This window comes from Bos indicus x Bos taurus, chromosome 4 (genome assembly GCF_003369695.1).
Source record: "Bos indicus x Bos taurus breed Angus x Brahman F1 hybrid chromosome 4, Bos_hybrid_MaternalHap_v2.0, whole genome shotgun sequence".
Classification (NCBI taxonomy): domain Eukaryota; kingdom Metazoa; phylum Chordata; class Mammalia; order Artiodactyla; family Bovidae; genus Bos; species Bos indicus x Bos taurus.
This window is the reverse complement of record NC_040079.1, coordinates 52290389-52304377: the sequence shown is the minus strand read 5'-3', so window position 1 is coordinate 52304377 and position 13989 is coordinate 52290389. Positions and strand designations below refer to the sequence as shown.

General features: G+C 40.9%; 1 protein-coding gene across 4 annotated transcripts in view; it reads right to left on the bottom strand.

The window, feature by feature from the left end:
* Nucleotides 1-13989, bottom strand: part of CREB5 (cAMP responsive element binding protein 5) — a 438988-nt gene that overhangs the window by 95906 nt on the left and 329093 nt on the right. For 3 of the 4 annotated variants that reach the window (XM_027539411.1, XM_027539412.1, XM_027539414.1), the window contains 2 exons: nt 12408-12534; nt 5836-5946 (listed from right to left, as the gene is read on the bottom strand). In XM_027539411.1, the coding sequence (XP_027395212.1) occupies nt 5836-5946; nt 12408-12534 (238 nt within the window). The remainder of the gene's footprint in view (nt 1-5835; nt 5947-12407; nt 12535-13989) is intronic. The other variant, XM_027539413.1, reaches the window with a different exon arrangement.

Genomic DNA, 13989 nt, shown 5'->3' with positions numbered 1-13989 from the left:
TACTTCCCTGTTGACCCTATAGGGGTTGCTATCAGGCTTCAAGGAGACAATGTATACTTTACAGTTTAGAAAGTGCTCTACTAATATAAATTCAAAAGACGAACATTCCCACTGCTGGCAAAACATTATTGTTTAGGGTCAGGAGCAAGAGCCCAATACCTGGGTTAACATCCCAACACCATTGTTTTCTTTTTAATCAGCTTGTATGTTCTTCACAAGTTACTCAGTCTCTCAGTTTATCCATTTATAAAATGAGATTAAGAATAGTACCTCCCTCAGGGGATTGTTTCAAGAATTAAATGAAATAATGTACTGTAAGATGCTTAACATAATTTTTGCCACCACATAACAAGTGATTAATTAATGTTAACAATTACTGTTTTCTACTGTGGTGCTTTATACTGCTCTTAAAATGATATCCATCAAGAGTTAAGATTTTTGCTGTTGTTGTCACAGAATCTTACCTAATTCCTATTCACCTCCATAGTGGACAGTGGTTTTTCCTAGCACCAGAGGAGCAGGATTCTGAAAAGAGTGGTCTCCTTGGATTAGCCTATCACCACTTTGATCACTGGCTACGGGGCCACATGGCTGCTGGCGAGTGAAGGAGGGCGTCTTTCAAGTCAACAGCATTTCCTGCCTTGCCACAAGGCTTTTGAGAAGCAGACAGCCTATTTATTCCCTGCTTTTTTATTCCTAGACATTTAGGAAGTGAAGCTGGGGATGATTAAAGCAAATAGGCAAATCGAAGGACTGCATTTCTCAAAACTGCCAGAGAGATGTTACCTGGAGACTGTCTTTTCATGTGTATAAATTTTCCAGGCAACTCCATATGGAACCAGACTTCTCTGTGATTTATCTATTGGACAGTGGGTGGCCAAAGGGCACTGTAGGCAAACAGTTATCCAGCTCGATAATTAGGGAGGGAAAAGGCAAACACAAACACACCCAGGTTGACATTCAAAACAAAGTAGAGATTTAACCATGGATTGCTCACTATGCCACCCCGGTTCTCATCTGCCAATCTGCCAGGAAGAAACTATTAGCCAAAAAAAGAAGCACTGTTAGTAATTTATTGGTACAGCTGATGGCAAAAGCACAATTCTGTGTAGAAGGGTGAAGGCCTGAGTTGGGGCCCAGCTTTGTGTTTAAATGATAGCTTGATCTCCTGAAGTCTTTGCCAGGGTTTTCTGTCCTTACTTATGAAATGAGGGACTGGGGCAAGGTCTTCACTAAGCGCCTTCTATCTCTAAGAGGCCTTGACGCTCCAATCCTATGGTTTCTTTCATTCATTCATTAATGTATATTTATGTATTCATTCAATGAACAGTAAACCTAACTGGATGAGGTATTGACTGTTGGTGACCAAAACACAGCACAGTCAGTCCACCACAATGGAAGAAACAGCCTTAGCATAGATTGCTCTCAGTTCCTCAGAGACAATGATATTCGCAGTTCTGTTTTCTAAGGAACAGATGTACTGCGTTCCTCTCAAGGAAAAAAATAAGATGGCTATTGTTTCTAGACGTCTTTCAGACAAATCAAATGTAGATAGCTACTCTTACAACCTGAATACTTAGCTAAGCATTTTAACAATGTTTTCCTCCCCTTCTTAGCCCCATCATTGCCCCCTACCCACTCCATCCCATTCTCATTTCCAGGGCTAGGGTTTGGTTCCTTCTCATAATTTTAATTCAATTCAAGTCAATTAAATTCAGTTCTCATTCATGGGGCCTTTCTCAGTACACAGAGCTTACACAATGCAAGGATTATTTTCAAGGAGCTTCCAATCAATCAAGTCGGGGAGACACACATGTAAAACAAGAAATGTCACGATTAAAATGAGTTGGAATAAGAGGCAGTGAGGTTGGACCAATCAGTACAGCCATAGAGCTCTGGTTAAACTAAGCAGTAAGGTCCATGCTAACCAACCACTCCACATTTTTACAAGTTACTAGAGGTCTACACTGTCCTAGCCATCCTTGTCTCCCATTTGTTTGTACATATAAATTAACCTAAAATGAATTGGATTTAATCTGCTGCTTACCAACACCTGGAACCTGTATATTTTTATCTAAAGGATCAGTGTTGTGATGAAAATGCTTTGCCATTAGAGTCTGGGACTTTAGCTTTTGCTAAATGATATGTCATTGGGCCAGTTTTTTTTAACTAGGTAAAGCTCAGTCTCAGTTATAAAATAAGGACAATATCCCTGTTATGGGGCTGTCCTGAGAATAAAATCAGGTCAGAGCTATACATAACTTCTCCTTGGTGTCACTATTTCCTAGGCTTCCTACCCCTGTCCAAACTGACGGTGACTCCTGGGCAGAGTGGCCAGCGCCCTCTATGAAAGGCTGTTTATATGCCGTCCTCATCATCAGTTTCAATATAATAGTTGTCATCTCATCATTAATGAGACTCCAGACAGATAGATGTTTGGACAAGTTCTTCCCATGCTTTATTTATTTTCCAACCCTATTATTGACTTCTTTAAAAAAGAAAAGGAAAACCTTTGAAAAAATTAGATAGAATTGGTCTAATTCTCACAAACAGGAATGAGCACAAATCTACAGAACCGACAGCACCACATCTACATCATTACAGAACCACACACACCCAGCAGAGGCTGGAAACAGGATGCCAGTCTGGTTTGCTTTTCCTACCCGTTCTGTCTCCTTCATCCTTCCCTTTCTCTTTGCTTATCCCCCTCCTTCTCTCCCTTTCCCCTTTGAGTGTTAAAACTGTCTACCAGATATCCAGTGAAAATTTCCTTCTAGCAGACCTTATTTTCATGAAAGACACTCACTGATCCTAGGACCCTGGGAGGAAGAGCCTATCGTCCTGTGTAGTTAGAAAGGTGGGAGGCTCTCACACCTCTGAATCTGCTCTGACCCTGAGACAAAATCCAGTATGCACATATCCACTTGTATTATCCTATGTTTGTTGGCTTAATTCTTCAGAAGAAAGATCCATAACACTAAATTATCTTTTGCCAGACTTACGATAAAATCAGCTTGGACAGATGTGACTACAGTCCACCGAAGTGCACGGCTTGATACTAATACACATTAAATCAAAAGAGAAACACGTGTGATTTCAATTTAGGATGTTGCAGATTAATGCACTGGACAGTTTACTGGGGACACTGGTTCACTCTCTCCCAGAGGAGAAATGACCCATTCAGGGCAAGGAGAATGGATGCATTCTATCGAACAATCAGTTATCAGCTTCTAACAAAGCTGTACATGGAAAGCAATCCTGCCTTACGCTTCTGTCCACCTCCAGGACCTCTGAGTTTCACCAGAGATTCACAACGATGACATCTGTCAGTGGCCAAAAGGGACTGTAAAATGGACACCCTGGCCCCAGGAGACAAGGTCTGCAGCATTGTGGGGTGGGCAATGCCTCCTGGGCGGCTCTCTGGTTGCTCGTGTGCTCTGAGCACACACCCCACAGAGTGCCTTCATCACAATAGCCCATGTGTGACCTCTGGAAAAGTCCTTGAAAACAGTGAAACAAGAGTCTTAGCTGAAATCTGGAATCCATTCCAGCTTTTACACAGGAAGAAAATTAGGCATAGAACAACAAAGCCCACAGTTCTGAGAAACCTGTGGAGGCTCTGGCTGACATTAATATCATGGAAGATTTCTTTTTTTTTCTTCTCTACTTTCTATTTCATAAAAACTTTTCGTCTAAGCAACCCAAAGCTGCTGGAAAATACTGTACAGTGAGTAGGTAGCAATAACTAGTTTCTCCAGTGAATAAAGTGAGCAGAAATCAGAATAGGGATGCTGAGTAATGTATTAAAAGTCATTTACTTAACGCTTTTCCAAGCTACTAGGTAAATGCTATTCTTCCAAAATATAAGTGGCCAATATTACAATTTTTCCCTTTGGATGAACAGGAATCCAAATTTGTATTGGCAAAAACAGGGTTAGGGGGTGGGAGTTTGGAGCAGAGGGAAAAGCTGTATCAACTCCATGATACAGTTCATTTGCCCAGACATCATGGATCTGGAAATATTCATTCACTTAGAACATGAATCAGCAGAGGAGTATGCCTGCTCAAAATTTAACTCGACAAACATTTGCAGGGTAACACTATTTTTATAAGCACAGCCCAATTCCCTTTTGTCTCCTGCTGATATTATTCACTATTAATCTCCCCTATCATATGTTCTTATTTCATGCATATAAATAACTGTAAACCTGGACTCCCCTTGGAAGCATTTTCCTTCTTTGCCAGCAAGAAGAGGGATAGGATACTTCTGAGTCGAACGGTGGCATACAATCCAGGAAAATTCAACTGGCAGGGAAATTTCATTTGGAATTGTGTTTCAGAATCTCCTTCAAGTTTGTCTGGTGGGGTCTCTCAAAAGAGATACAGACCCTGAACTAAACTAGATGATTCAGAAAGAATCCGGCTGAAGGAGTAGCATTTAATGTTTTAGACCCAGAACACTTATTCATACACATGAATAACTTAATTTTGTTTCTTAAGTACCTTCACAGTTCATTTTTTATTTTCCTCTAAAAAAATGTAAATGGCATTACTCTGGTCTCCAAAACAGATGCCAGTTTGGATTTTACTCTGCCAGCAATTATTTGGTTTGGCTCAGCAGGGCTTGAGTTGAAAAAATATTTGCCGATTCCAAAAAGATTTAACGAGCTTTGCTGAAGATGCTGGTGCCATTTGGCATGTCACAGGGACTGTGGCCCAGCAAAGAGACCTCTCCCAACCACAGACTTTCTGTGCCCGGGGTAGCCAACACTGGGAGTTCAGTTGCTTCCTTGGGTTAAGAAGGTGCAAGTCAAATGAGAGAAATTTCCAAGAGAAAGTGACCAAAGCCAGCATCCAAAACACTTACTGCCATTGAAGACAGACTCCCTGGATTTTGATGGCTAATTTTCAGAGATGTCAATAACATCCAACCTCAGCCTTCCGACATGGTCCCTATGCTGTCACTCAGCAAAGCAAAAAAAATCTCCAACTTCTAGCAAAGCTATCTTTACCCAATATCAGATACAAAAAACTTTGCTGCAGTGTATTTTGTTGGCATCTGACACCTCACCAACTGCAGTGTCAGAATGTATACAAAAACTGAATTATTCCTTCAAGTAATTTTGCTAAATGTAACCAGCAAATTGACTTTATATGGCCAAGACCAACAGACACTGCTTTTATTAATATTTAGTAGGATATAAATGCATGAATCTATCACTTTGATTGGAAAGAATGACTTCAGTGCACATCAATCTCATATGTTAAAAGTCACTAAATGTCACCTGAAATCACACATTTCAATGTGAGCTGTAGTTACCCCGGGAGAAAACAAGACTCTGGTCTTTTCAAATCAATGTCACATCTGATGACTATAACACAAAAAATGAAAATATTTTCGTACTACTTGTGTGTTTAAAAATTACATCTATTTTGGTGGTTACTGGGGACAGGAAGAGTGGCACTGAAATGGTGACTACTTTGAAGAAGAGAAACTCTGGATTGTTTTTGTTAATTTCAGTTCCTGAACAAATATACACATATTTGGGTGTATCCCACCTCAACTCTTATGGATCTCCCCAAACTTCTAACAGTCCCTTTCACTAAGGCCACACACTGATCCAATGCTAGTTACCTGAGCATCCCACGCCAAGGTTCAGTAACTAATAGCCTAAAAAGAGGGCCAAGTTCTGCACTGCTTTTCCACAGAAAGACCTATTCATTGAAAACAAAGACGGAGCCATCTACCTCATTTAACTGGAGTTTGGAAGTCAGAGCAGAAATCAAAAGAAAAAGTCATGCAGTAAGAAAAGGATGATTATAATTGTTATTTACCATCTTAGCTTCTGAATGCATTGGCTGGACTTGGGGAGAAGCACAGGGGTTGCTGAGATTTGGACCTTGCATTCCCAGGAGGTTGGAGTTCACTGACATTTGTCTCTCCATCTAAGAGAAAGGAAAGTAACAGAATCAAAAGTCTGAGAAAGGCAGTTGAGATCATAGACAAAGCTGCATTTCTCTTTCAAATGGATTGTGTAGAATTTCTGTGAATAAATACAGGGAAAACCTGCAGTTTGGTAAAGGGTAAGCAAGGTACTCCTAAGTCTTGAACTCAGGCACAGCAAATAATTATCCAAAGCCGCGTGTTTTAGAGAATAAGCCCAATGCCAAAGAGAACGATATTGTGATGGGAGATCATTTCCAAACAAAAGCAGGCAATACTTCCACAAAACCATGCACACTCCCACAAGTGTTCACTTTGTAAACAATCTGAATACTACTCATCAAGCTTATTTTCATAGCTGCTGCTGCTAAGTCACTTCAGTCGTATCTGACTCTGTGTGACCCCATAGACGGCAGCCCGCCAGGCTCTGCCATCCCTGGGATTCTCCAGGCAAGAACACTGGAGTGGGTTGCCATTTCCTTCTCCAATGCATGAAAGTGAAAAGTGAAAGTGAAGTTGTTCAGTCATGTCCGACTCTTAGGGACCCCATGGACTGCAGCCTACCAGGCTCTTCTGTCCATGGGATTTTCCATTTCATAGCTATAAAGAGAATAACACATGCCTAGAAAAATGCTGGAAGGATATAGAATATACCAAATGGTTATCTCAAGTTATCTGTGGCTTTTGTGTTCTCCCCAAATTTTATACTGCAATGTGAATCATCTTAGCAGTAAGAAAAAATTCATTTTAAAAGCCACCCTCTTAAAGATGATGTGTCTTCCTGTCACTCTCATGACCACTATCAAAATGGTTCAGCAGAGGTATTTGAGCTGCTGCCCCTGGCACATCTTCTCTTCCCTGTTAACCTTGTCTGACTCTACACAGCAGCAGCTTTAGGCCTCCCAGCAGGGTTAGAGCTCTGGAAGGTAAAGAAAGCAGTGTGGGTACTGAAGACATGTGATCAACGCCCCCCACTGTCCTGCTAGCCTGCCCTTGTGTCTAGAATTAACATTCGATTATCAATATCTGAATTGAGTTCTAGCTTTTGTCTCCAGGGTGTCCCTGTTAAAAAATGAATCAGTAAAAAAAATCTTTATTTCAGTCAGAAAGACTGTGTATGACAAACATTTTCCATTTAGTAGAAAACCAACACTTTTTGAAGAACAGGAATAATGCAAGTGTACTTAATACTGAAATCATACAGAAAATAATTAAGACTTCCTTCAAGAGAGAAATAGTTACTTCAATGCAAAAGTTTTTCCATTTGCCAAAGGATGGAAATGGAAACAATGTTTGGAAATTTTAGGGAACCAGGTTTCTGCTCAAAGTTAGCCTAGGTAGTCTTAGAAAATAGAGTTCCTTATCAAAGGAGCTCATCAAACAGTGCAGGAGAGAAACCTCACAGATAAGAGTTGAGAGTAATAGTTGAACAAAAGGACCCTTTAAGGTCCCTTCCACTGTTGAGATTATCACTGCAATTCCTGCTGTGTCCACCCCAAGGGCAGGGTTGTTGTTAGGATACCAATGTGTGGATGAGCAGAGGTACTTGCTAAAAGCCTTGTCATGAATGATTGGGGCACACTTCCTATCACATCACAGTGAAGTACCATCAGCCATACCTTAGCCAGAATTAGTTTATCAGTTATCTAGCAGTGTATGGCTTTGAACATATGTATACCTGTGGCGGATTCATTTCGATGTTTGGCAAAACCAATACAATATTGTAAAGTTTAAAAATAAAATAAAATTTTAAAAAAAAGTTGAAAAAAATAAAATAAAATAAAAGTAGAGACTGCTTTTTAAAAAATAAATAAATAAAAATAAAAGCATTGGGAGAAACCAAATTAAAAAAAAAAAAAAGGAGCTATTTAATGATGGTGAACTTTCTAGACCACTCTAGCAAAACCTTTTGTGTGCACCAGTTCAGCAAAATAAAATAGAGTTGTCCCTCAATATTCCCCAGGGATTGGTTCCAGGACCCCCCTCTGACACTAAATTCCAAGGTACCCGAGTCTCATATAAAAGGCATAGTAATTGCATAAAACTTATACACACCCTTCCCTATACTTTAAATCATCTCCAGATCCCCTAAAACACCTAATACAATGCAAATACTTTGCAAATCCAAATGATGTTTTTTGGAATTAAAATATATGGGCTGGCTGCATTCATTCTCATATTCCCCTAAATCTTCAAGCAGCCTGAGTATTCTAATTTTTTTTATTATTTTTTAAATCATTATAAAATATACATAACTTAAAATTTACCAGTTTAACTCTTTTTAAGTGTACAGTTCAGTGCAATAAAGTACATTTGTGTACTCTAATTGTTAAGTCATTGAGATTTCTCTAAAAAACGCTTATTACTTATAACTTCCACTTTCTAGAGGCTGGTGGGTAGGAGAGTGGGAATAGCATTTGACCCTTTATTCCAATTAGTGACCTTCTCCCAAAGAGAAATAAAGTCCAAAGGAGTTTCTGCTTTCAGTTTTCGGAAGGAGGATTGTTCAGAAGGACACATGATTGTCCAGGGTTTTCCATCATGCTTTGGAGCCACCATTTTACAAAGAAGTGAGAGTAGCCTGCTTTCTGCTTCTGGATTCAGAGTCAGCCATGCTGCCTACTTTTTGGAAAAGTTACAGGCTATGACTGTTTCTACCTTATGACTCACAAATTAAACAGAATACTAAAAACAGGGCTGGTTTCTCTATCTTAAAAAAATTGCATTTTTCCACGTAAGTAATTATATGGGGTTACCAAGAGCCTCTTCAAAACAACTATTTGGTGCTTTGTGCTAATAAACGCTCTGCCCATGAGTGTGGCTTTAATGAGTGGACTAGAATGAAGAGGTCAGAAGACGGGAGTGGCTTTGCTGAATACTAAGCAATACTGAGCACTGTACGTAAAACATCCAGGTAAAGGATATCATCTTTTTTGAGCTTCTTCTTTTCCCTTGAAATAAGTTGGAAAACAGGAGCCAAAAATGTCTGCAGTCCACTAGGCTTTTGTAATCATAAATGGGTATTCATATTCCCAAATAATTTCAGCTTGTGACTTTCAAGATCAGAAATCCTGACCCAGTGAACTCCTGGAAGGCAAAGCCTATTTTCGCCTTCACCACATTTTCAGCATCTAGCGCAGAGCTTGGCCCTTAGAAGGAGCTCAACAAAAGTTTAAGAAATAAATGAATGAACAGATTCATCATTTATTTCAGACCTAGGGCTTTGTGAAATTTATAGCCTAACAGCATGTACCACAAATAAGTTAAGAACCTCACCTTCACCTACAGATATAAACTAATCTTTTATGCCAGGGAACACAAGAACTCTACGGAAAGTCCATGCTTGACAAGCTAAAATTACAGCACAAGGGCTGGCAACCTGAGAATGAGGAAGAAAGGGCCCAAACTTCTAGGCCCTAAAACTCTTAGTGACCATTGAAAAGCAGAGACATTACTTTGCCAACAAAGGTCCATCTCGTCAAGGCTATGGTTTTTCCAGTGGTCATGTATGGATGTGAGAGTTGGACTGTGAAGAAAGCTGAGCGCCAAAGAATTGATGCTTTTGAACTGTGGTGTTGGAGAAGACTCTTGAGAGTCCCTTGGACTGCAAGGAGATCCAACCAGTCCATTCTGAAGAAGATCAGCCCTGGGATTTCTTTGGAAGGAATGATGCTGAAGCTGAAACTCCAGTACTTTGGCCACCTCATGCGAGGAGTGACTCATTGGAAAAGACTCTGATGCTGGGAGGGATTGGAGGCAGGAGGAGAAGGGGACGACAGAGGATGAGATGGCTGGATGGTATCACTGACTCGATGGACGTGAGTTTGAGTGAACTCTGGGAATTGGTGATGGATAGGGAGGCTTGGTGTGCTGCGATTCATGGGGCTGCAAACAGTTGGACACGACTGAGCGACTGAACTGAACTGAAAACTCTTAGTATGTGCTTTTAGATATCTTGCATTCATTTTCATTAGTTACATTAGTGTCACTCCAGATAATGGCTTCCCAATCTTGGCACTATTGACATTTTGAGCCAAATAAGTCTTTGTCCTGGTAACTGTCCTATGCATTGTACACTGTTTAGCATCCCTGACCAAGACCCACTAGATGCCCACAGCACGTTTCCCAAGTTGTGACAATGAACAGTGTCTTCAGATATTGCCAAACATCCCTTGGAGGACAAAACTGATTCCAGTGAAGAATCGCCACTCTAGATGGACACTATTTTCATGACAGTTGTACATACCACGGACATGGGTTTGAACTTCTGACTCTGTTATCTACAGTAGCTCTTTAACATGTACTTGATCCTTTGCTTCTATTCTGAAGCACCAACATTTTTAAAAATTTTCAAGTATATGACTTCTCGTTAAAACCTTAAAGACTCGTTTTCTGTTCTACTCCTCTATTGTACAATGAACTGATACGGTGGAAACCAGTGCCAGGCAACCTTTTCTCTGGGTCTTTGCAGCCTAAATGTCCCACCTTTGCCCCTGGGAATGGTACACAGTTTATTCAAATTGGGAAAAAATATCACTGCAGTGATATTTTTCTGGACAACACCTAGAATTTCTGAAAGGAAACAATTTTAAATGAAGGATTTAAAGCCTAGATGAAAACGGCTTGTGGTAGAAGTCTCTTGCAATTTTGGTGAGGTTGAATGAAATCCAGGATTGCAGTGTGGGTGGTGCTGCTTTCCTTCATCCAAAATGTTTAAGGTGGAGCGAGGCAGGTAGTCAGCCAGCTCAGCTGTCCTTCTGACATTTTGCAAAGAATCTTTCTAGCCTGAACTACCTGACACTTACAGTGGGAAGACCTAGGTCTCTACAGTTGGGCCATCGAGCCTTTCTCCATCTCCCTGCTTCCAGATAAATGAGCAAATTCCTCATTCTGGGATGATCTGAGCTGCAAAACATGAGGAGAGATGCGTATCTTAGTCACTTGTAACTTGTAACTCTTCCATTACAAGCTGTGTGACATTAGACAAATCCCTCCAATGTCGTACTCCTCAGCTTTCCATTGGTAAAGTAAGTATATTGATAATGACTGCAGTCATATTCCCACAGGACTGCTGTGAGAACAAACTGAAATAGCAAATGTAGACAGTTCCTTAGAATGCTAAAAACGTTCTGCAAAATATTCCCGATATTGTGGTGGGAGGATTTTAATTGAATTGTCATGTCACCTCCAGGGCTTTCGAGAACCCTTATGTCCCTGAAAATGGTAACACTAGGCATGTGCACTGAGGCAGAGTGCCAGGGAGGATGAAGATATACACAGTGGGGATCCCATGGCAGGAGAGCAGGTTAGCTCTAAAACAGTCTGAATCTTCGTTCTATGTGAATCTACTATTTTCAGGGAGGTGTAGTGTAATAACTCAGAAGTCAGACCACCTGGATCTACAACCTGATTCTGTCACTCACTGGCTCTTATTGATACTGAAACCGAAGCGCCAACACTTTGGCCACCTGATGCGAAGAGCTGACTCACTGGAAAAGGCCCTAATGCTGGGAAAGATTAAGGGCGAGAGGAGAAGGGGGTCACAGAGGATGAGATGGTTGGATGGCATCACTGACTCAATGGACATGAATTGGAGCAAACTCAGGGAGATAGTGAAGGACAGGGAAACCTGGCGTGCTGCAGTTCATGGGGTCACAAAGAATCGGACACAACTTAGTGAATGAACAACAATAAGCTCTTACTGACTTTGTCGCTTAACCACCTTTCTCAGCCTCTTGTGCCTTGGTTTCCTCTTCTGCAAAGTAAGGGTAAGAACAGTGCATACCTCAGAGATTTGTTGTGAGTGAAAGGAGAGAATGTATGGATCATGTAGTGGTTGAGAGAGAACTCCTAGGTTTGAAACTCAATGGCACTGCTTCTCAGCCAAGCTCGTTTCTTGCCTTCTTACTTTCTTCATTCACAAATGGGGATAGTAATAGTACGTACCTGAGAGGGTTGTTTCACAGGTTAATGGAGTGGTCAGAGAGTGATCGGCACAAGGTAAGCATTCAGTAAATGCTGCTAGCATCATTAATAAAACATAATATGCATGCATATGTGTTAGCACTTATTACGTACCATCATTATTATTGTTATTATTGTCATTATCACTCTGAGTCCCAGCTAGACCACTCACTGGCAATTTAAGGACACTATATGTAACCCAAGCTATAGACTTTGGAGTAGTCATACACTCCCATGTCCCTGGACAAATCCCATTCCCTGAGTACTACAAACTCACTTGTCACCAGCAAGAAGATGAAACCATGCCTCATTATGGAAGCACTGAAGGATGGAGAAGCCAGCAAGATCCCCAAGGATACACAACTAGGCACTTAGAGCAAACTGGCACCCAGCTCAACTCTCCATCCATAAGAAGCTCTTTCCTTCCCCATCAGCTTAGATCTGCACACTTCCTGTACTTTTCCAAATGGGGCAAGCCTCAGCAGAAAGAAGAACTTACTGGCATCAAGACGGCAGAAGAGCCCGGCATTGTAGGGTTGGGCAGGGTCCCAGGCATGGAGGCTGGCATGGGCTGTCTCTGTCTGTTGTGAAGATGGAGCAGAGAAGATAGAGAGCCTGGGACAGGCCTGGGAACAAAAAAAGAAAGAAAAAATAGCAAACATTATTCCTGATACTCTAGGCAGGGGATTCACTGCCAGTTTTTCAAGTCCAGAACCAGTGGGGACAATACCATTACATGAGCAGCAGATCAGATTCCCTGATGGGAGCCACATAATTGAGGATATTAGGGAAATAATAACAAATAAAATACAAGCCTGGCTTCCTTTGCTGCTTCCTAGTTAATACATCAAATTCCACTTCATTTCCTGACCTCTGTTATCTAACTGATAGTCAATAGACAACAAGCCAGTAAATCTCCTACAACCCTTGCCTCTTAGGAAAGAGAAGGGACCTGGTAGTACATCCTGCATGTTTACTCTGAGGTCTCTGCCCTCTGGAGGATCTTAGAGCCTGAGACCTGTGTGCATTTGTTTTATAACATTCTCCCAAACTTCTGCCTGGAAGCCTGCCTGGCTTTCCTCTGGATATACTTTCACTCTCTGGATTTGCAGAGCCAACTTCATTCATAATTTCCCAATAGAAATCTGTTGTGACTTTTTCATAATTCTCCACTTTGAGTGGGAAAAAAACACAAAGCCAGGTCACAAACCAAAATAGCTAGATCACGGTTCACACGATGCAACAAGTCTTTCTTGGGGCGAGTCTGGGGCCCAGCCCCCAATTCCTGACCCCTCTTTGTAATAACTCAAGGTGTTAGACTCTTTGACAGAAATTGATTTCAGCCTGATCTGCAGGTCTCGGGTAAGCTTTCCTTGGGGGAGTACATAGTTCTTTTGCTTCAATTTGCCAGAAAAAAATTTAAGAGCCTTAAATTGATTTAATGAGCCAGGGAATGTGGGGCTGAGGGAAAAGGGGAATTATTTGTGTTTATTAAAAATGGCAAACAAATAACCTCCTTGGCTCAATTCTCAATATCCTGATGCTCTTACTCTGGGGAGCCATATAAATGTCAAACCATTGAAGTAATGACTTAACAAACAAAACAAACAAATAAATAAACACCCCTCAGAACCTCTGAGTCTTCATGTGAAAGCATCTTATCCTCAATGCCATGACAGAAAAATAGTGCTTCCCAAATTAATGTATTTTCTTAAAAAAAAAAAATCTCTTAAGCTAAGAGCTGGGTAAAGATTGCAGAGAGATGTTCTCTGCAGGGCAATGCCTTCCTGTGTTTCAGGGAAGGACAGCATGAAGAACCTCTTCTTTGGAGCTCATGTGCCTCCCATGGGTGACTCACAGAGCCTGAACTGGGGGAAAGAATGCCAAGATATTCTTCCTTCACATTGCTGTTATGATTCCAAAGAAGATTCAGTTTTCCATTCTTTTTGCCTGAAATCTCCATTGGAAACACGGCTAGCTATCACAGTCACACATATCATAGAAGGATTAGTCCTAAGTTAGTCCTAGATATATATGTTTAGGAAGTTGTGTATTTGAAAATATAAGAAAATATAAAAGTT